This window comes from Rhea americana, unplaced genomic scaffold (genome assembly GCF_003343005.1).
Source record: "Rhea americana isolate MKP2758 unplaced genomic scaffold, rheAme1 scaffold_365, whole genome shotgun sequence".
In the NCBI taxonomy this organism is placed as follows: Eukaryota; Metazoa; Chordata; class Aves; order Rheiformes; family Rheidae; genus Rhea; species Rhea americana.
Window position 1 is genome coordinate 385,106 of NW_028186496.1, and position 23,721 is coordinate 408,826.

The window sequence follows — 23,721 nt, forward strand, 5'->3', positions numbered from 1 at the left end:
GATTGTGTGGTGTACTTAGCTATCTATCTCATTCATTTAGGTGAGGCAAATTTGCATGCAAATTCCTTATTGAGCAGTTGAATCTGAGGAAAACATGATGAAGAACCCTATCAGGGAGCTGATCTTTGATGGCTGTGGCCAACAAAGCAGGCAATTTATTAAAAAATGCAAAGGATGAGATAGTGTAAAATATGCTGCAATTTCAAATAAACCAGTGATAGATTGTTATCCGGAGTCTCATGCTGTACTTGGACATCATTCTCGAAACAGATATGAGAAGAAGAGGAATCAAGACGGGTGTGAGAAAAAGGCAGGTGTAGAAAGCTTTCCATTGATTTGAGAAGAGTGACAAAATGGTAGTTGCCTACTTGGGAGTCAAACAAAAATCCATAGGACAGGGAGATGAATATGGGGTCTGATGATCTACTGACCTTATGATAGGAATGTGTAAATGACTTTCAACTATTCATGGCTCTGAAGGCTTTCAGCACTGCAGAATGAATAAAGTGTAGTGGCTGGTTTGATGAGGAAAGGTTCAGGGTATCAGCAGAGGTCCTTGTGTCTCCAAGCAGAGAGGTGCGTGAGAGAATGGATAGACATGTCTATTAGATCTGTTTATTTCTGCCCAGGTCTATCAAGGAGAGGTTTCCTGGTTTCTCCTTGCAGTTGTCCTTTGTTTCTTCTCTGTGGCCCATTTTCAGAATTCAGTGTATAGTTGTTCATCTGGGATGTTTACTAAAAACCAGATTTTTCCCTTTGTGAATTTTGTCATTGCATTTTTTAAAAACATAAGTCTTCCATGAATACTGTCAGAGAAAGGCATCTTAGGTATGGCTTGTACTTCTCAAGGTCAGTGAGATCTCAGCTAATTAAATCTATCCATTAGTGGTTTATTTGCTCCTGGAGGTGGTGAAAAAATAGCAACAAAGCATCCTTTGGATGCTAAGGTATCTTAAAATAAACTTGTGTAGAATTTCTGTCTTTCATTCTGTGTGATTAATACAATTCCAAAACAAGGTCACCTCCAAGGAGAGCTGGGTTTGTCTCTTTTATGACTTCATTTTTCATTTGCAGTGAACTGGTAAACAATTAAAATGCACACAATTAAAATTAAAACACATCAGAGCATATAATTCAGTTACTCCCAAAATGTAATAAAAAGGTGTCTCCCTGATCAATAATTGCTTATCATGACATTTTTATGCAAGGCACTAAGATGTTTTGATGTTGCTTAGGAAATGTTATGGAAAGGAAAATGAACAGAGCAGCATATTGTAACTAAGGAGACTGATTACAAAAAAGGCTGTTACACAATTTAGCAAATTATAAGTTAAAGAAATAGAATTCTAAATGTATTTGTCATATTTTTTCAGGGTAACTTTTTTCCATCTGTCACATAAATATGACTCTGGAAAATTCTGTAAAGTTCCCAGCAGAAGGGGTTAAATTGTGCCATAGGTGACAACCCTCTTTAAAAACAGGTACTGTTTGAAAAAACTAAGTAGTTGTACCTACTTCAGCCACTATACCAGCTGGGACATGCCTTGGACAAAATGACATCTCAAACAGCAGCAGTAACCTCTTTAAGGTATAATCACAAGAGCAGAGATGCAACCAAAAAAAAGGAAGTGTTCCTGATCAAAATTCTTCATTGAAATAATGACTGCATCTTACAAAAAGCTCAGAATTGAATTTGTACCTAGGCCAGGTTTCTCTCTTGTCTCAGTTTGACAGTCTATTCAGATGTGATGTTAAGTAATGTTGTTCCTTTTAAACCTATTCTTAATATATATGATAGGGCTGCAGTGGGTTGGTAACACAGTTAAACATTGTGAAATATCATATGAAATTTCACATTTCATATGAAATTGTATTGTTGTATTCTACTGCTCTTTTGTGCAATAATATTCCCATTTTCTTAAGTTTTTTAATTCGTTTTTTCTCTGTTTTATTTTCCCTTAATTTCTTTTTGCTCCATCCTGGCTTGCTTGGGTTTCTCTGTGAAAGGAACCAAGGAAATTCAGATATTTGTAGCCTGAAAAATAAGGGATCGCGAAAAGATTTTCACAAAACTCTTCAAAAACAAACATTTGAATCAGAAACTTTGGACTCCAGTGACACAAGCTTTCAGGTATTTTCTTTTTCACTATTGGAAAAAATTATAAAATATGTTACCTTTCCCCAAAGAAAGTTGATTTACTGCTAAAGTCTAAAGGGTACTCTCTAATCGGTATGCATGTCTTGAAGAGGAAGTAGTTTCGTAATCATTATTTGTAGAGAATGGAGGGCTGATTCAGCCCTAATCTAAGAGTCAATGTGGYTGTAAAATTCAGCCTGTCATCTCAGGTTCTGGGAGGCAGAAACACTCAGACCAGACTATGTGCTAACAGCAGTGCACCAGTGTCCTTACTCTCACTCTGTGTGTGCTTTTAAACTCAAGACACCTGAAAAGTAGCTCGCTGCAACAGCTGTTCTGCTGTGATTTCAGGGCATTAACCTTAAAACATTGTAGGCAGTACTGCCATTTTGTTTGCTCACCTGATTTTTTTGCTTCTGCATTACACTGGTGTGTGCAAATGGTTTTGGAACCTTGTCTTGCATGATTGAAGTAATAGTGCTTCTACCATCAGTGATAGTGCTTCTACCATCAGTGAAAACAAGGCTCAGGTTTACTTTCAGCTCTGCTCAAGCAGCAAGTTACCATATCCATGAGTTGGTCATACTACCAAGCTAGTAACTTCACATTTAGGGCTATATTGGCTGTTGGTCAGATCAGATTAAAAGAAAAAAAAAATCTTACTTGACATCTTTTCCAAAGATGTTATATGCCATATATATTTTTTTTCTTGTTTCCTTTAATTAACCTGTGGAATTATTTCATCTCTATCATCTGAAAGATGTGAGAACAAATCRTTAAGTCCTACTCTTGACCAGCCTGTTTATACTCTGGAGCACACAGACAAGATAAAAAATGGATTATTGTGGTCACTAGACCTTTGGATCTCAGATAGTCTCAGCGTGCCATAACTTGGTTATGCTACCTTTCAAAACTTCTGAAAATGGCTGGAATATCCAGAGGCCTCTGTTAGGAATGAGGATCCCATGGGCCTGAGCATTGTGACCCTAAGAGAAACATTGTCCTTTCSCAGAAAAGGAAAAAAAATGGGGAGAGGCACAGAGAATGCCAGGGAAAAGACTGAGATGTACAGTAAGGAGCTACCTTGCCATCATGATAATCTTTGAAAGATAAGCAAAGAGAAACTTGAAGATGTTCCAGTGCTCAAGTCACRTTTCTCTGTAAGAGGTTTTGCTGATTTGTCATTTTCCAATAGGCAGGTCCCAAGCATGTACATGTACTCCCTGAAGATGCCTCAAGAGCTACCCTCACATCGTCTGACTTTGATCTACGCAGCCTGCAGCCTGATCCCCGCTTGGAAAATCTGCTGCGGCATGTGAGCGCAGAGGAATTTGAAAGGCAAAATGAAGAAGCACGACGAAGCAATAGGCATGCTGAGCTCCTTGCCCTCTACCCTTCCATAGATGAGGTGAGCTCGAAAGTTTTCAGTACACAGATTATGATTTACGGTGGTGTTTATGAATGGTTTGTGGTGTTTATTTTGGTTTATGGTACAGTTAGGAATGAACTGAAAGATATCAGATATGGGTTGAAAGTGTTTAGCCATATTCTGTATGGATAGTGGATTTTCTTACCCACAAATATAAGATCTAAGTGGATTTCTGAAAAAGGAAAAAATACATGTTTTCGGCCTTTCCCTGAAGGAACAGAGACGTAGCTCTAGCTACCCTAGACTTTACAGCAGCTTTTAGTGTTTCTGGTTACCAGTTTTGGTAAACTGAGAACTTGAAGTTAAAGGAAAAACACAAAAAAGTCCTATGAAAGATATATATTTTTTTTTTCAGTGACAAACAGAGCTGTGTTTTTGTATTCAGATAATTGTTTCAAAGTGATTCCCAGCAAAGRCAATAGGCTGGTAGGTGCCTCAGTGGTCAGCCCCATATTTACTTCCTGAGCTAACTGTCTTGGTACAAAATGCACTCATTTACAGTTAAGTTTTACACTAAAACTGCACTATAGTCAAAAAGGGGTTTTGCGATCCGGATACGTGTTTCCTTTGCTTTTATAGATCTACCCTGGGTAACGACATAGTGAAGACATAGCGAAGCCAATCAGCTATCTTGAATATGCATTCAAGCAGATATACTCAAGCTTATGATGCTGCCTTAGGTTTTGTTATTCTTCTTGTGCAGATCAAGTCACATTCTGATAATAAATTAGCCATCAGAGTTGAGGTGCTACCCTTTCTTATAATGTTTGCTTGGAAAATGCGCCATATGGAGGCCAAAAGTGTAAATCATCAGAAATATAAATCAATCTCTTTCTGACTGAGGAGATGAAATGCCTGCTGAGTGAGGGAACATATTTGCAGCAATAGTCTAGTTATGTCATATAAAGGTTTTATGTAAGTATGTAAATTTATATGTATTTTAATTATATTAGGAGGATGCAGTGGAGATACGACCAGTACCAGATCGCCCAAAGGAACATCTGGGCAACCGGATTTTGGTAAAGCTGCAGACTCTCAAGTAAGCATCTTGACATCCCCTCAGTTTAGCAGGTCTCAGCAACAGCTTTCCTTAACAGTTTTGTAATCCATAGGAATCTATTGCTACAGTCCTTATAATATTGAAGGTTTCACATTCAACTATTAACATATAAATGCTTGCTTGTTCTTTCTTAGTTTAATTTCAGGGGAGAACACTCCCTCTGGAGCTACAAACATCTTTAACTTGTCAGGGTGAAAAGAAGTTGAGAGGGGAACCCAGATTATGTATTTGGAATAAACAAGACTGGTCTCTGTACATGCTAGTTGACTTGATAACTAGAAAAAGTGTGTCAAAAATGATATGATCATTTTTATTTCATATCTGAGACCACCTTTCTAACAAAATTTGAAAATATTGTTGAAGTAATTTAATAAAATATGCAAATAAAGAAATTCTGCAAAATTTGAGTGAGCTGAGGTCTGCAACTAAGTATCTCTCCTTATTTTCTAATAGAAATGTCAAGCAAAATATAGACCTTTTATTTGTAATTGTACAGAGTCATAAGAGTTAAATATTAATCAGTGTCCTGTGTCTCTTTCCTCGATAGGTTTGATATAGAGATAGAACCTTTGTTTGCATGCATAGCGCTCTATGATATAAAAGAAAGAAAAAAGGTAAGTGTGCACTAGAGCAGAACAATGGACAATAGCAACCCATAAATAATGGAGTAATAATGTTTTTTTTCCCTATATTTTTCAGCTGAATTTCATTGTGATGTGAAAACTCCAGAATGTTTAGCTTTTCTTTTGTTATTTTTGTTCAGTTGGTTTAGATTTTTGTATCTGGAGTAACAATTTAGAATAACTTACAAGGTAATATGCAACTTTTGCACATGTGCAATCTGACCTGGAATTCTTTTTACGCAGGCAAAATTTTGCATGTTCCAGTTGTTTGTTTTTTAGTTCTAGTTACTACTTTTGACTTACTTTAAAATAATCTTTGATGGGTTGTTGCTTTGCAATTAATTTCTTTTTTTTTCTTTTCAAGATCTCTGAAAATTTTCATTGTGACCTGAATCCTGATTYATTAAGAGGATTCTTGCGTTCCCATACTCCTTCTGTTGACTTGTCTACTCAGGCAAGATCTGCAGTATTTTCTGTCACTTATCCCTCATCTGATATCTACCTAGTGATAAAAGTAAGTTAAAATGCTGCCTGAACACTATTCCTCCAGCTCCCAGCTATACTTCATCTGAGTTCATCCAGTTGACAAACATGAATTTCTTGTAGCTAAGAGGTATTCTGATTATTTTGATAGTACATGTGTATATATCCACTGGTATCTCTCGTGAATTAATGAGTTATGTTGACACTCTATATTCTAGTTCCACTAAGCATTTACAGTTCCCTATCCCTGCATAAGGGAAATTTAAAGGAAAGTGCAGCAAGCCATTTTTTAAATTTTGAGTTACATTTTGTATGGCTCTTTGACCTTATTTCAGTGCATTTTGCATTGCTCTGTTTATTTAATTCTGACACATAAATTACCATTTCATTTGGAATGTATAAATTTTCCTGATTTCAGTAAAAATGCAGTAGTATCTGACAGTGTTGTCAAGGATAGAAAATTGGAAAAAGGTGTACTATAGGTTACACCATAAAGACAATTTCAAGAGTTCTAAATTATGCATTTAAGCAGGCTCTTTCATGTTGTTAGAAAAGGAACATGTTAATATTTGGGTAATTTTTTTCTTCATGAGTGTTTTACTTCATTGCTTTTTCCTAGATAGAAAAAGTGCTTCAGCAAGGAGAAATTGGAGACTGTGCAGAACCCTACATGGTTCTTAAAGAAAGCGAGACTGGGAAGGTAAGTAACAGCTGTAATGTTAATGTCATGAAGTGCATGAACAGGAGGAGAAACAGACAAAAAATAGACTCTTGGAGCAGAACAGAGTCCTCAGAGCACAAGGCAAGTCTTCAGCTGGTACGTACATGGAGTGCACAGCCTGGTTCCTGTCACTAGCAGAAGGAAGTTATGAGAAGATAAGGTATACTTTTGCTATTGACCTTTTTGGAAATCAATGTTGACAAAGCCTTGAGCAATGAAAAAGAGGGGTGAGCAAAGGAGATGTCAATGCAAAATGGAGTTAGCACAAATATTTGTACCTCAGAGACATGGTATTGATTGGTATTGATTTGGATAGGCAAATAACATGTTGTTGTGTGTACATGGCCAGTTCAGGCTGTTATCCTAAAGTAGCGTAAGCTCTGTTCATGGAAGTCATGGTCATTTACCTCCCTGGAGGAGACTGCTAATGTTTCCCAGACTCCCACATATCTCTCACCTTTAAAATATCACTTTCAGCAGAATATTGTTTCTGTATCTGATGAAGGAAATAGCATCTACTAACATTTTATGGTGATTGCTCATGCTGGGCATGAGGATTACTGGAAAAAAATCTGCATTCTTCTTTCCTGTAATGAGCATGTATGTGTTGAAAACAAATGAGAGGCACATGTACAAATCAAATCAGCTATGGCCCTGACAGTGGTGTAGCAGAAAAGTGAGATAGATAAGACTTCAAATTATTTGTTCAGCTGTAAATGTGTAATTTCAGGTTTTTCTCTATAGTGGACATAAAATAAGAGGTTGTTTTAACACACCAATTATTTTCTTCTTTATTTTAGACAAAAGAAAAGATTGAAAAACTGAAAGTCCAAGCTGAATCCTTTTGTCAGCGTCTGGGGAAATACAGAATGCCGTTCGCCTGGATTCCCATAAGCCTAACTAATTTCTTCAATGTGTCGACACTTGAACGAGAACTACCTGAGGCGGAAGGTTTAAATGGTAGTGCTTTAACTATTCTAACTGATGTAAAGTGACTTTTCAGTTGTACTGTGCTTAGGAAACAATCTGTCATTTACTCTGGTATCAGGACAATATTATGATTTGGAGTTTCATCTTCTCCATTTTCCTTTTCTTTGCTAAGAACATTTAAAAGCTAACATGCTCGCTATTTCACCTTTGCATGTTTACTCCTTATGCTCTCTAAATCCCAGTTGTGGTTGAACACTGAGGAACGTACAGACGTGAAACTGCATTTACCACATAAAGTCCATTTACAGTACAAAGAAATCAGAATATTTATCCCAGCTTCATGAGTGCACAGGAAACATTCTGAGGCTATATCCAGTAATCACCGACTCATGTCATTTATAATTTATTAGCTAAAGATCTGAACAAGCTTGTGCTCTGCAGTAGAAATAATATTGAATTTGCTAGATGTATCCTGGCATTCCATGATTTCACATAGTCTTAAATGAAAGTACTGTAAAACATGGACAAAGAAAAAATGTTTTAGGTGCCATCCTTTGTCTTCTGATGTTTTGGGGAGCTTGTGGATTTCTAATGTATCCTGGCAGTCTTTATATGGAAATAACACAAAGTTGATTTTTTTTTAATAATTTCTCTTTGAAGGGAAAGGATCTGTTAGTGACAAGAGAGCAACACTGCTACAAGCAAGAAGACTTTCTGAGAGAAGTCTCAGCTCAGAGGACAGTTACCCAGTATCAAATTTCAAAACAGTGTCCCTGACCCTCAATACCTTCTTTAAACAGGTATAGGATGTTCTTTATTTCTGATTGCCTAAGACATTACTCATCCATGTAGTGTGAACTGTATTGGGAAAAGTTATCCAGTGATGTCAGTGTGAAGACGGAGGATAATTCCTACCAAGCAGGTAGCAACCCACTTTCTTGGCTTGCTTCAAGACATGTTTCATTCAGCAGATTTCCTCAGTGTAAGGGAATATTGTTATAAAGGTGCTGATTTTTGTCTTTCTTCTGATAGGAAGGAGACAGGCTTAGTGATGAAGATCTGTTCAAATTTTTAGCTGATTTCAAAAGATCATCCTCCTTGCAGAGAAGAGTTAAGACTTTACCAGGTAAATAATTAATTTTGGATGAAACAGGCTATAGGTACCTATCTTCACTTAATTGCTCTACAAATTCCAACCACAAAAAGTAATAACCTTGGTTTTTAAGTCAATAACATGTAATATTATGGAACTTCTTGGGTTCTCGGTGTCTGTGTGAAGACAAGTTTTTAGATTTTTTATTTTTTGTATGATTGGTGAGTATGGAGATTCATATTTAGCTCTGTATTCCAGAATGATTTGTTTTTCTCGCTAATCCACAGTGTATCTACTGAAATACATTCTTAATTAACATTCAAGCTGTTTGAAGATGATACGTTTAAAACAGATTTCCAAGATCCTTGCTGTTTTCCTGCGATCTTTTTAATCAATCATATTTTGAAGAGGCAGATTAAAATATTTATGCCTTTTCCCTTTTATTTGGGTCAGTATTCTTAAATCCAGGAGAGAAACAGAGATAGTGTTTGCTCAAAGACCTGACCAGCTGCCTTTTTCTTTTTAATTAAAGTATAACTCTGGCACTTCGGGGTTGTAAAGAAACAACAGTTTGTTAAAACAAACTGAGTAGAAAGCGGTTTTGTCTTTCTGGCTGATTGCCAAAACTGACAAGCCCAGGTTCCATTAAAGGTTTCCACTTATCATAGCAAGTGTTTAAAGTGAAAGTCTATTTATGCCTGTGTAAATGTTATCACTATTAACTTTTTCACTGCTGGCTGCTGCCAACCTGACGTTCCTGGTGTGTGGTATCTATGTAATCAGAGATTAATCAGAGCAGCATCAGTGTAGGGAGTGAGAGAAAACTGAATTATAACCAAACTCTTTTTTGTTTTCACTTTGGTTCTTTTACATTAATTGTGAATTAATGTAAGAAAGATACTCATGAAAGATACTGGAAAATCAAATTAGCTTATGATACTCCTTCCTTTCTTTTTTTTTCCTCTTCTTTCATTTGACTTTGCAGAAAGTAGACACAGAGAGCTACAATTTTGGCCTGGTGTGTAGGGCTGTGTGTACACTATTTCTTTTGTCTGCATATTTTCGTTCTCTAATAGCCAGCAAAATAAAGACTTACTTCTTATTTCTGCAGTATTTCTTTGTAAACTTAGCTTTGCTGTCATTATGTTTTATTATACGTTGGTTATTTTTGATAAAGTGCTGAGGCTTTGTAAATTTTTTCTTTGAAGGAACACTTAAAGTGGAGATCTCGCCAGCTCCAGAAAACCTTGGTTATTGTCTGACACCAGAATTGTTACCGGTGAAGCCATTTCCAGAAAATCGTAATCGCCCTCACAAAGAGATTTTGGAATTCCCAATTAGAGAAGTGTATGTTCCCCATACCATTTATAGGTAAGAGGCAACATTTTTTTTTTTAATTCTTAAGATCCATTTTCAAGAGCAGTTGTGGCATAGATATATTTTTTGCACGTTATTGAACACTAAAAATAGAAAAAAAAACCTTAAAGATGATGTAATAGGCTGATGATTTAATCTTACAAGCCATTATAAGCTAAGATCCCTGCTGTATGTCCCATGGTGAATTTACCAGTCTAATTATCTTGACCTCTGCAAAATATTTCAAAAATGTCAAAAAAAAAAAAATAGCAACTTTCATTGGCTTGATATAGTCTTTTTTTCTTCTGTGGTTTTTCTATTAATTCACAGTTTTGGTAGGTAGTACCTAATAGGACTAGTAATAACTAAATAACTAATTCAAAAGGGGCTGACTTGTATTTCATGGTATATTCCAGTATTACAGCTGAGGCTACTCCAAGGGACATTTCTGATCCCTAAAACAGTAACGATATTGAACACCATTAATGGCAAAGATATGACCATCAATAACAAACATCAGAATGAGGATGCTATGTAAAGACGTGTGTAAAGCTTATCAGCTTTTTGGAGTGCAAGGGGCAAGGGGAGAAGGGAAGGGCGAGGCCTGTGGTTCAGTGCAATTCACAGCTTGAAAACTGTAGACTAACTTATCCCAGAGAAATGTTCCATGCCTTCATGAGAAACCAGAGGCTTTAGTGGGGCTCTTGGTGACACCTGGATTTGGGTCTCAGGACAGCAGAAAAAGGAGGTCCTAATTTAACCCTGTGGACATCTTGTTAGATATGCTGGGGAGATGGTGAAAAAAATGCAGCAACGTTAGATTATTTTTTGCTGCTTTGTGACTAAGAGCATGTTTGGGGCCAGAAAGAAGAGATACCAACAGAAATTTTTAATAAAGTCCAGCATTAGTTCTCCAGAAAGTTGGATGAGGCAGCTTTGCAAATCTTACGAAGTAGCAGAGTCTGGAGCTGTGCGTGGTCCAGAAAATAAGACTTGTGTTTGTGCAGTGGCGGTGATCTCTTCCCACAAACCACATCTCAAATGCTTTTGCCACTGAAAGTGCTCACTTAGTGCTCATGTAGAACACTGTTTAGTGCTTATTTTGGTGAGCATAAATCTAGAGTTGTGGAATGTAGAGCAATATATCTAAGTAATTAAATTGCCGAGCAATTCTCCTTGCTTAGTTGTGTGCATTGCGAATAGCATTTTGAGTCTGAGGTTAAACTAACTTATGCAAAGTAACTCTCTGAACTTGAATAGAAAATTTATGAAGTGTTTTATGTTATTTTTATTCCCTTTCCTCTAACCCGAAAAGCAGAACCATTCTGTGTTCATAAAGCACAGTGCAAACGTTAATCATAACCGAGCTATTGTCATGGCCTGATACTGTTTTACAGTTGATTTAATAATTCCTCAGTTTTGATTGTAAGTCTATGAGCCAGGTTTATTTACTAGTGCTATAAATACTAGAAGAATTTTAAAAGGATAAAATAATTACTCTCTTCTATTAGTGTAATACTGTGAATAGAGGAGAGGAATGGTTATATGTAGAAAATAACTGAAAGCTTTCAAGAATGCAGGCTGGTAATTTCTTATTGGCATAATCATATTTCTGTGTGTGTTCAGACAAATACTAATGAAATATCTAGCTCCAATTTGTCTCCTGAATGTTTAAAAGAAATATAAAGTTTTTGCCCTTTTTTTTTTTTTTTTTTTTTTTTTTTTTTTTTTTTTTTAGATTTTTCTCAGAGAAAAAAAGTGTTATTTTTTTAAAAAAAGCTTTTCCCTGTGTGATTGTAGAAGCAGAGTTTTCTGTTAAAGTCTTTGAAACTGGCTCTTGTTAGTTTTTATCCTAATGTGAAGCCATTATTTTAAATGATGCTGTTTCTGATTTAAGCCAGAGAGATCAGCCATCCCACTTTCTTTGTGCACTGTGAAATTGAGCTCTTCTTTTTGCTGTGTACCTATGTTTCTTTACTAAAAATAGTTCTCTGAAAAATGTCAGAACATTCCAAGATTTATTTCCTTCAGTACACTTCTTCTATTCTAATTGGAAAAATTATATAATTTAAAGTTTGTTTATCATTTTATTTTCTCATGAAATGTAAATGAAAACGATGCTGCTCACTGGCACTGTGAAGTGTTGGTTTGGGGGAGCAGTGGTGGTACGTTCCGTTGCTTCAGCAGTAACTCGGTTTAATCAGGGACAAGGTGTCAATTATTTGATAGAAGAAGCAACTAGCGTTTGAGGGATTTTTGGTGGGGGAGGCTTTTTTTTTTGTCGCTTTATTTCATTTAATTGAAAGCCACTTGGCGTTTTGATCAAACTTACTGTATTCTCCTTTGTCAATTCTAGGTCTTGCCATTGGCATTTCTCATTTTACCCCTGTCCTTGACTGATATTGAGCATGGGAAGGGAACTGATGTATTGCTCTGTGTTGTTCCCSTGTTATTTTTGTCATGACAGTATCTGCTCCTTGCCTGTTGTCTTTTTTCCACACATGCTACCCATGAGATGTGGAGAGGACACAGTAGCCCTATGCTTCTTCCACACCTTTTAGAGGGTAATGGAATAAATAATCTCTGCTGATGCCTTACTGCAGGTGCTGTGGTGAGGGAGTTTCGGCTGAATACTCCCTTGGTTGGCAGAGCCCTGGGGAAGAGGTGCTGGGACTTGCTCTGTGCTATTGAAGGAAAGCACCTGGACTACCGCTTTCCAAGCTTCAGTGCTCTGCATGTGGTTGGGGGGAGCTCTTTCCTTGTCCTTGCTTTAATTTATGCATCCATCAGAGGTGCTAGCACTTCTAAGGGCTTTTCATAGTAAACAAGATAGAGCTCGGTATTGCACTGTTGTGCACAGGTGAGGAAAACAGCTGAAACTAGCTGCTACAGCATCAAGCAGAGACATGAGTGTGAACTAATTTATTCCTCTTCCCAGCACACAAAGTTCCATGTTAGTATAAATGTCCTCCTATTTCCCAAACTCAGTAGTCCTTCCTGGTCAACTTTACAATCTCAATAGTGAGATATATTCGTAGTTTTCAGGGAAGGTTTCCAAARTTTATCTGTGGTTTTTACTAAGATAAAAATGACTTTATTAAATATGGTATAACAAAACACAAACCATGAAAACAAAAAACTTTACTAACAGCATTCTGGAAGTACTTGCCTTCTCCCATAGATAGACTGTTTATCATAGTGCTTTTTGCTAAGTATCACTCCTAATTTCCCATAAGAAACTTGCGTTAGTTATAGAATACAGGCTTAGTGAAAAACATGCCACCAATTCAGATGATCACAGTGCAGTCACTGAGTTAAGACTCTGTGAGTAAAACATGGATTTTCCTAAGCTTCCAGATGAAAGTAGAGTCTTTGAAGAAATGTTTAGCTATTCCAGTCAGCACTGGTTCTGCCACTTATGCCCATTCCTAGTGCAGTATGCAGAAGCATCTTTTGGTCATTTCCCCACCTTCCTGATTCTGGAGTCATTTACTGCTTTAATCTGTGCAGGATACCCGGAGCCAATGTCTGGTCCCATTCTTCCACAGTGCTGGCGGGTTTAATACACATACAAGCAAGACCAGTGGAACTGCATCGGTGTAAATGGCACAAGCTATAGCACTTTGGTGTAGTACTTGCTGGAATAATGCTTGCCTGGCTGTGCTGACAGCAGAGAGCTCTCTATTTGCTTGTGATTTTACATCTTTCTGTAAATGTATTCTAGGAATGTACGAACTTCAGTTGTTGGTTTTATTTGCAGATCTACTTGTTTTTTTCACCTCTCTGACATCTGCTAACCCTCTTTCACAGCTCCATTTTCCGTAGCTGAGAAGTGAGCTGCTTTCTTGAGAGATTTTTCCTTTCGTTATATCAAGCAAAGATAATCATTAATTTGTAACTAGCAATAACAGAATTGCTGTTTCTTTATTAGTTTTGTTTGAAGCAGTCATTCTCATATGAAGCTGCTTCTGAAATGGGTTGCRTGTGAAGCAACCCATAACATCAGGTTCTGCTAGAGAATTGCTAGAGAATTGAAGGATTAGCACAAAATCAGCATACCTTGAACTCTCCTGAGCAACGAAAAGCTTTAAACAAAAGGTCTGATTGTAATGAGATTTATTTTGCTAGTGACTACAAAACAGACAGTAGCTATCTAATAACATACTGAAAACAAAAAAAGCCCACAGAAGATCCATCAATACAGCTTCACCCAGGCGGCACTGTAGATTCTACAGATCTGGACCAAAAGCTTTGCATGTGCATGCAGAGGTGCGCATATGTGAAGCTAACTGTGTGACTTAGTTGTTGTGCTACCTTTTTGAGTGCAAGTCTTGGTGAAGTTTAAGGCCACTGTTAAGATCACTGTTGTCGTGTTAGAAAATAGTGAAACATCCTCTCAGCTTTCTTTTCTTCTTTGTTAAATAAAAGTAGAGGTTCCCATTCTCACCAGCACTGTCCATTTAGTGATCCACTACTTGGATTGGAGATCTGTTTGATGTTGCCTCAGGACATGCTTCCTTAACCTGATAACAAGGTAACCTGATAACCAAAGCTTGCTGCTTTGGGGAAGGAAGTCTCTGTTATCACCCAACAATGATAACTGCTTTAAACCTTCTCACTCTGGATTTTCCCTTGGCCACAAAGTCACAAAGCAAAACTGCTTTCTCAAAGATATAGTTTGTAAGGAACACTAAAGCACATATTTTTCTGTATGCCTCAGTAAGAACTTACTTTTTCTCTATGTACTTTTGAAAAGGAGTTTTAGGAAGCTTTCACTGTCTAGGTAGGATTGAAGGACAAGGAGAGAAATTAGCAAGATGCTGGATGATACACTTCATTTTGGAAAGCAAGTACTTGCCATTTACCCATTTTATTCTTCCTTTCTTCCTTTTCTTTCTTCCAGAAATCTCCTCTATGTTTACCCCCAGAGGCTGAATTTTGCTAATCGACCAGCTTCTGCAAGAAACATTACTATTAAGATCCAGTTTATGTGTGGCGAAGACCCTACTTGTGCAATGCCGGTAATGAATGCTGAACATCCTTAACAGACTTTTGCTCACCTGCTGTTCTGAGGAAACCGCTGAAGACATCATGCATTGTCTGCTTTACGTCACCACAGTTTTTGGTGGGGTCTTGGGAAGGCTGTAGTCAGAGAGCTTCTGAATTTTGTCATTCTCATGAGGAAGCAGGGCTGGAGGCCTGACCTACAGCTGGAAAGACTTGCCGCTTGAGTAGAACAGGGGCATGTCGTTCTCTCCTATCTAACTCTTCCTGCCTTATTTTCAGAAAATATTAAAGATACTAAATTAATGCTATGCTGGAAACTCTGCCAGTAAAATTCACAGAGCTTCAGAAACCTTTCAAGAGTGATATTCTGTAACCTAATATAACCACTGTCTGTGCGCTATAGGTACACAAAGTCCCAAGTGCATCATTGGGTAGATATTGGGACCTTCRTTGCCTGGATGTGAATGGGTGCACATTCATGCAGCCTGGATGAACTTTTCTGTCTTCAGACCACTCTTCTGTCTTTTCCTGCCTGTTAGTGTGTGTGTGTGTGCGTTATCAGCAGAGCAGGCAGTGCTGTTTTACCTGCAGGTTTACCAAACTGTGGCTGTTCAGTTTGAGATGTTTTAAGTCAGCATTCTGCTTCAGTCTGAACTTTGGGAGAAATTTCAGTCAATGTCATTGGCTCTTTCTAAGAATCATATTAGGATAATACCTTTTGTGTTTTAGTTGGGTTAAAGGACRAAAAATGAGTTGAAGGATTACTTTTAGAAGCTCTAATCCAACAGCAGGCTGAAGGATTGGACCAGCCTTTATCAGCATGCTGACACTGCAGGGTACATACTTTGCAGTGACACATTCCTTGTTCCACATGAGCTCTGGAAGTGGAAGCAGAGCATCAGCACAGTGCTTTCCCAAGCCAAGTTTCTTCCAGAGCCTGAGCTGTGCTTTCTTTAAAGTCACTGTATTCCTGCACTTTATACCAAAGCCGTGTCAGAAATGGGGACATGAATCAGGTGCCAAAAATATATATTTCTCCACATTGATTGTAAAGGGATTCTGGGCCTTCAAATTAAGGTGAGATGAATCTCGCCCTAAATAAGGAGGATCCTACTGAAAAACAAACTTTTAAAAAGCATTTTAATTTAACATTTTAACATTTAAGTAAAGCTGATGTGATAATGTCTAAGACACTTATCACTACTTTATTTCTGTAGTTCCTCACTTTTGAGTATATGACTGTAGAATGTAATACAAAGTAGTCAGTGCCTTTGGAAATGACCTCTGCTCCCTTATATTTGTATTTTGCTCTGAAAGGTGTGCAGGGAAGATGCTTAGTAATATGCCATTTGTGTCCACATACTAGGGCAAAATTGAAGGGTAATTTCCAGTCTCCAGATGCTATCTCAAAGTTGGTACAAGATAATGACAGTTTAGTACTTTAGCTCTGACTGTCATTGCTGTCTTTTATTCTTAATGCAGATAATTTTTGGGAAATCTTCTGGTCCAGAATTTGTGCAAGAAATTTACACAGCTGTCACATATCATAACAAGTGAGTATTGTAAACATTTCTAACACTTGAAAAATACTGGTCATGACCTCTTTACATATTTCTCATTCTACATAGTTCATCAAGAAATGTTGATACTATTCTGTTTTAAACACTTACATTTTATGGGAATTTGTCAATATCTAATTTAGATGATCATGATTTTGCATCAGTGACTGTTGCCTGGGGTTTACTTACTCTTGCTTGGGATATTTCAAAGGTTAGTCAAGAATTTTCTTTGTCTCGAAACAAAGGAGGAGGAGTAGGAAGCAGCACTACAACTTTTGAATAACTTTTACTTGGATGAATTTACAGATCCAGAATAGCTGAAGGGACTGTGTGTTGTGAATTTGGGCTCAGGATTTAGGATTTATGCAAAAAATATTCTGAAACCTCAAATTAAGATTAGATAGTTTTCCAAGTATAGAAATTGACAATACTTGAAACAGTCTAGCTGATACCAGCTGTGTTTTTTCTAATTCAAATCTGCATATAGTTCATAAAAAAGTATGTGTGTGTGTAGACACATACACATATGTACATATACATATGTATATGTACATATACATATGTATACATGCACGCCTGTGCACACATACACATACATATTCACACATACATATATTTATGCATGCTTAACTTGGCTCAGAGACTGTTTTCAGGATTTTTACTGTTTTTGTTAATACAGCATCTAAAAACCTACTACTGAATTTGCCTACTGCTCAGTTTTACACTTCTGCTGGAAATGCATTTGATATATTTTTAAACAGGTCGCCTGACTTTTATGAAGAAGTGAAAATAAAACTACCAGCAAAACTCACTGAGAAACACCATCTACTGTTCACATTCTATCATATCAGCTGCCAGCCAAAGCAAGGAGCATCTGTAGAAACCCTCCTGGGATATACAGTAAGTTCCATGTTAATTTATCAAGAACTTTGTCACATGTTCATGATATATTATCATATTCATTCTATATTATATATAATCACAATATGATCTAATATATCAAAACCAGAAGGTCTTAATTCACAAAAAGCCGTATGTGCTCATGTGTTCATTAAACCTAAGAATTTCACAAATACAGATGCCATTAGTGTTATGTGAGGTACTGATCCTATAGCTTTATATTGATAAGTGTCTTTGAAGTTGATGAATCTGCCTGAAACAGCTGAAGTTCAACATACACCTAAATATTTACAATATCAATGCATTATAATATAGTACCTAATTCTTTCTGGTCCTTTTTATTGCAAAAAACACAAATATCCCTGCAATTACTATATTTAATATTATATATCATGTTCACACATGAACTAAAAACCAAATACTATTTAAATTTGAATTTTTTATGACCTATTGTTCATGTTATAGATTCTCTTGTATTCACTTATCTTTATATTAGGACTAACGCATTTTAACTTAAGAAATATGTTGTCACCAAATATCTTTATTTCTGAATTGATAAATATTTTTAACTAAAAAAAATTAAATTTTAAATTATTATTAAAACATTTTAAAAATAAGAGGAAAGCACTTTCTTCAAAAGGAATGGGTTGTAAAGTAGTGATGTAGATTTTTTTTTACAGTAGCTATTGGTGAATTTAAAATGCAAAGAAATTACTCTTGAATGGGTTGGAGCAGGGAAGCTTCGGTCAATAACTTATCTGTTGTTCTCTTAATGGTAAATAACAAACTAGATAAGTAGCCCTAATCATATGCAGGCATGAATATCACTGTGTTTTCTTCTCATTTGTTTCAGTGGCTGCCAATATTGTTAAACGATCGTCTTCAAACTGGACATTATTGCCTTCCTGTTGCATTGGATAAGCTGCCAGTCCACTACTCAATTCACTCTCCTGAGGTAACAAACAAAATTACAGAAAGATAGTATCTTCCTAATGTAGAAGAGCATCATCAGTATTTTGGGATCTAACATTGTATACTTGGAGTGAATAGCCTCTTCTTATACTTAAAAAAGGAGAGAATTCTAGAGAAGAATGTTATTGTTATTAATATTTTGTGATGTTATTTTGTGCTTTATTTTCTTTAAGTTAGTAATCCAAGCAAATCCTTGCAAAGTGTTTAATCAGTGAGACATTTGCTTAGGGGTATGAAGTCAATCACATACTTTCTTCAGCAGGAGGACTTGCCCATTTTTTGTGGTTGTGTAGGAAAAGGAGGAGAACTGGAACCAGGTGCTGCTACAAGAGCAGAAGTAAACATGGCAAGTAGGAAACTGACAACAGGATTTCAAATTGCACTACATCACAGTGGAGTACTTTGGCAGTGCTTTAATTGGGAATTGATAACCTTAAAAATAACCYGTCAGAAGATGCATATTCACAGGGTGCTGGACATTGAACCGATGTCCTCTGAATTCACCCCTTCAATGCATCAACTTCTCTCCATATAGTCTATGAAATCAAGAAGGTGTCTAGCTTTGGTCCTCTCCGTTGCACATTTAAATATCTTAAATGAAGGGAACAGCACAAATACTCTACAGACCCCCATGTAAATAGACTTTCTATTATATTTTTAATAGGAAAATAATGATTTCATTTTTTCTTTTCTCTCACAGAAAGTTCCATCACAGACACCACCTGTTAAGTGGGTTGAAGGACACAAGGGAGTTTTTGAAGTCGAAGTGCAAGCTGTTTCATCTGTTCACACGCAGGTGATGCATTAGTAGCGTCATGCAGCCGTGGTTTGATTTCAAAGAGAATTCTGAGGAGCTGGCTGACTTAGGAGGTTTATGAATTGGAGACACTTGAGTCCACAGTGTTTTGAAAGCAGTTAAAAGATCCCTACTGTCTTGCAGCTTTGAAAAGAACCTGGTATCTTCCATGAGTCAAGTCCATTGGTACAAATGAACAAATGAGCATTCTCAGCTGCAGGTCACATCAAGCAATAGAGAGTCTGCTGCCCTCTCAGATCAACAAGGATCTGCTTAGGCTATGTTTGAAGGACACTGGTGGGGCACAGTGCCAGTTTCTGCAGTCTTCATGTTCTATCCTGCAAGGCTAGTTCAGACAACACTCCCACATCTGCAGCGAAACAGGGCATCTCCCTTCCAGCAGGAACAGGTTAGACTCCCAAAATGCTTTAGGCAGCTCAGTCATCAATGCCATGTGGAGTGGAACAAAAACTTAGTAATGAATGAGAACTGTGGGATTGTGATCATTTAAATGTGATTGAAAATTGAAGTTTTCCCCTTCTTACTGTTGTTCTGGGTTGGAGCATAGTAGTTTTGTTTTGCCACTCATGGTTTACTGTTTCCCATGCACCATCCCATTCTGGTTAACCTTGACAGCCATGTCAAGCATCTGGAGACCTGTATAGAGCAGACCTATATAACCTCTTGCAACATACTTTTTAAGTACAAATGAGGCATATTCATAAGGCAAACAACTCTGTGTGTTATTTACAACTGGTAAGACTGTTAGGTGTGGCTAGCAGAGAGACTATAGATGTATGACGTGACAGAGCTTTATAAGAGACAGCTGTGTCTTCCTGAAATGAAGCAATCACTTTATTGAGGGCTTTAACTTCTCTGCTTTGATCACATATAACCAGAATCTGAACCTGAGCCAGACAAACACAGACAGGATGTTATAGCAGCTACTTTAAAAGTTTATCTGTAGAGTTGGCCACCACTGTAATGCAAGAAGGGCAAAATATTTTCCTTCCCATCAGATAGGACAATCAGGTTTTGATTAGCAGGCTGAAGTATATCAACTTCGTCAACAATGAGTGTGCTGTGTTTGCAGGACAATCACTTGGAGAAGTTCTTCACTCTGTGCCACTCTCTGGAGAGCCAAGTGACCTTTCCCATTCGAGTGATGGACCAGAAGATCACAGAGGCTGCACTGGAACATGAATTGAAACTCAGCATTATCTGTTTGAATTCCTCACGCCTCGAACCTCTTGTCTTGTTTTTGCATTTGGTACTAGATAAACTTTTCCAACTGGCTGTGCAGCCCATGGTCATAGCTGGCCAGACAGGTATTTACTGATGCATGYCTTTTTTTTATGATATTGGAATAGCAGCGCAAGCAAACTAGAGATATTTGTGGGGGAATGATTGCTACATTTCCAGGCTCAAATTTGGTATTTGGGATAGTCTTCTTCAGAAAGTTTTGAGATTCTGAAGACTCAATTTTGCTGTACAATTTAATCAGGATTAACTAGGTTCCTTCCTTTCTTCCTCTTCCACTCTGCACAGAAGACTCTCAGACATAGGCTGGACATTCTGTAAATTCCAATAGTTTGTTTATCTGGAGGTATAAGTCAGAAAGTGAATAAAGGTTTAATTTGGTTTAGAATTCACCTACCTTGTAGGGAAACGCAGGCAAAATTGCTTATCCTGAAGCTGACATTGTGACTGCACAGTGTCCGCTATGCAAAGAACATAGGACACATACTCAGACAGAATGGGATGAGCACAAACACAGAGAGGATAGTCATACACACAGGTTTTTCACAGTTATTGAAGGTGCCAGCTGCCTGTTATATATGTTAACTCTGAAGGCAAGGCGTATGTTGAGACAATGGTATAGTTATTTCCTAGTTCATTCTGGTAAACAACATTTGTCATCTACTATAATAATACTTGCAGAAAAGGCTGCTAGCTTATATTTGCCTTGACAGCTGCAGAAATGTCCTGATTCCTGCTATCCTTCAAGCAGATGTTTTATAGAAAAGGCTTGAAGGCTGTAGATGTGGCCAATAACAGTTATGATCTGCTTTTCCATAGCTCCAAGTGATGGAGTATCACTGAGTGATAGGATTGAAAGCCTGTGAGTGTACTGAGGGGAGTGTATTGGCTTATATATAGATCTTGGGTCTGGTCCGATATAACAATTCCTGTCCAGAGCTGTGAATTTGTTAAGGGCTGAGTTAAAGCATATATGAATTAGTTCGTTTTGGTAGAAGGAATGCCTTGACCTAATTATGTTGTTCATTCAATGTTGAGACTAATTCTGACCTTTCGTTTCACAGCCAACTTCTCGCAGTTTGCCTTTGAGTCTGTGGTTGCGATAGTGAACAGTCTCCACAACAGCAAAGACCTGAGCAAAGATCAGCATGGGAGGAACTGCCTGCTAGCATCCTACGTCTACTATGTATTTCGCCTGCCAGACCCTCAAAGAGAAGTAGCCAAACTAGGTAATATCTGTGTAATGTTTGCAAATGAATTTTTTCCCCCCTCCAATATTCTCTCATGCTAGAGGAAATGGCTTTAGACTTGAAGAAGTGTAGCTACTCAGCGTGGTGTTCTGAGAAGAGAGCTTAGAGAACTAGCCTCTAAAACAGCAGTACACAACTTCTCATCTGCAAACTGCACACCTTTCCTGTGAAGGACTGTTTAGACACATCAAGTTTTCTTGCCTGGGATATAAGCACTGCAGAGAACAATATGGACTTGCTCCCATAATCTCTGTTTCACCACTCTTTGTTTAAGATGAAAGGTTCAGACAGTCCTGCAATTGTACAGAATATTGTAGCTTTGTGGGGATGAATGACAGTGAGACATCTCCTAAATCAGGATTTCATAAGAGAATTTTCTCCTAGAAATTAAAATGGCCTTAAGATGCCAGTTTCTCACTGGTCTGCACAGTGGCAAACTTTTACTTGCAAACTAACCTACCACTAAGTGGAATAGGGCCAAGCTCTGCCAGTTTCTCCATTGCTTTAGAGAAGTCATTAGGGAACGAAATCCTGTATGTTGGAGCCCATAGTCCTAAAGCCTAAGGAGGTTTCACAGGTGCTTACTCTAAGGATTTACATGATACCATCTTAAATGAGTTACCACCAACCAACTCTGCTATAGGGGGTAATGATGTGTAGGCATCTCCCTCTTTCMAATATTCATTTCAATCTCCTCTCTTGAGGAACATACAAGCTGGTAAGATTTGTAAAAATCTGAGTTTGTCTATACTTGGAAATAATTTATTCTGGAAAAATAAGGTCCATAGGAAAGTTGGAAACTAGATAAATATTTAGTGAAAGTCCTGCTGGTAGCAGTCCTTGCTTCCCTGACTACTTGGAAGGTAGTGTTAGGGTTTTGTGTTTAGGCATGTGAATCTTCTCTTAATAATAAATTGAAAAGAGTTGACAAAGAAGGAAAACGCTACTGTCATAGTGCTGCTGCTTTCTTCATTTTTTGGTACTCCATACCTAATCACCCTGTGAGATGTGGAATCCCGAAACATATGCACCTATTTATTCAGTGCCTAAGTAATTTTTTAAGGGAGCAGCTGGTGAGATTTTCAGGAGTGTTGTTCATACTGCCTATGCTGTAGCAGTGCTGATGTGTGTCTCATTAATCCATCCTTTAATCTTATTTCAAACATCTCCCCATGGGCAGGTGCAGGGAACAATTCTGTTTTGACAGAGTCTCGTTATTACACGTTTGGCCGCACTTCTGCAGTGTCTGTTGGGAGTAAACTCCTGCAGAGCCGAGTGATAAGCTGCAGCAATCCTGACATTACTGTTACCCAGACTGCTGCTGATGAAGAAGTCAAAAATATCATGTCGTCCAAGGTAAGAAAGTCAAATATCTGGAGAACTGTATAGCCCAAAACCTGGGCTAAGAATCTAGATCTATTCTTTGATGATTGGATTTGCCTCATGTAAACACATTGCACATATCACCAGAAGTATTTGCTGTGCATCTGATTTGGCATGGACACATGTTAAATTCCCTTGCTAAATTCTAATAGCTGTCATTAGTGAAGCCAGTAAGATAAGGACTCTGTGTTGTGGCGTAGATGTTCCAGAGAAGGATTTGTTTTTTCTAGGTCCCTCGCACTCCTTATCTTCCTGTTATTTAGATTCTGTTCATATCAGATCCTAGACTGCTCAGAAGAGTTGAGTTAGCTCTCATGGAGTTAGTTTGAGAAAAGGATGCTGGGACTGTACTGGGGACAGGTTCACTTTCTGAAAGGAGTCAAAAAACTCTTGGAAGGGAATCAGTATTTCCAAAATCCATGAATAATTTATTCTTGTTTTTCTTAACTTTTTTTTTCTCATCACAGAGCCTCTGCCTCATGCTAAATAGTTTTGTGCCAAAGAAAAATTAGGTGTGGTATATGCCAGCAGCCCCTTAATTTGATATTGGCTAAAGTACAGATGCCGTGTTCAGATTTTGTAACAGAGTCTCTCCAAGGATTTAATTTATCCACTGAATGAAACACAAACTTCCTCTACCTTTCTCAGGCAGAATGTATTCAATGAATTGCAACATAGGAGAGGACAGCAATGTCTGAGAAGCAGGATTTTGCTACCGTGATTGGCATCTCGTGCTGGTCTACAGCATCCTCTTCTTTTCTT

General features: G+C 37.6%; 1 protein-coding gene across 1 annotated transcript in view; it reads left to right on the forward strand.

Annotated features, from left to right (window-relative positions):
• DOCK8 (dedicator of cytokinesis 8) overlaps positions 1-23,721 on the forward strand; it is an 88,944-nt gene that overhangs the window by 28,376 nt on the left and 36,847 nt on the right. Inside the window, exons 5-22 of the mRNA XM_085312457.1 lie at positions 2,008-2,131; positions 3,333-3,545; positions 4,520-4,605; positions 5,174-5,240; positions 5,614-5,763; positions 6,352-6,432; positions 7,254-7,413; positions 8,044-8,183; positions 8,416-8,509; positions 9,685-9,847; positions 14,736-14,853; positions 16,322-16,392; positions 17,160-17,298; positions 18,152-18,253; positions 18,971-19,066; positions 20,160-20,394; positions 21,391-21,555; positions 22,757-22,932. Of these exons, the coding sequence (XP_085168583.1) occupies positions 2,008-2,131; positions 3,333-3,545; positions 4,520-4,605; positions 5,174-5,240; positions 5,614-5,763; positions 6,352-6,432; positions 7,254-7,413; positions 8,044-8,183; positions 8,416-8,509; positions 9,685-9,847; positions 14,736-14,853; positions 16,322-16,392; positions 17,160-17,298; positions 18,152-18,253; positions 18,971-19,066; positions 20,160-20,394; positions 21,391-21,555; positions 22,757-22,932 (2,380 nt within the window). The remainder of the gene's footprint in view (positions 1-2,007; positions 2,132-3,332; positions 3,546-4,519; positions 4,606-5,173; positions 5,241-5,613; positions 5,764-6,351; positions 6,433-7,253; positions 7,414-8,043; positions 8,184-8,415; positions 8,510-9,684; positions 9,848-14,735; positions 14,854-16,321; positions 16,393-17,159; positions 17,299-18,151; positions 18,254-18,970; positions 19,067-20,159; positions 20,395-21,390; positions 21,556-22,756; positions 22,933-23,721) is intronic.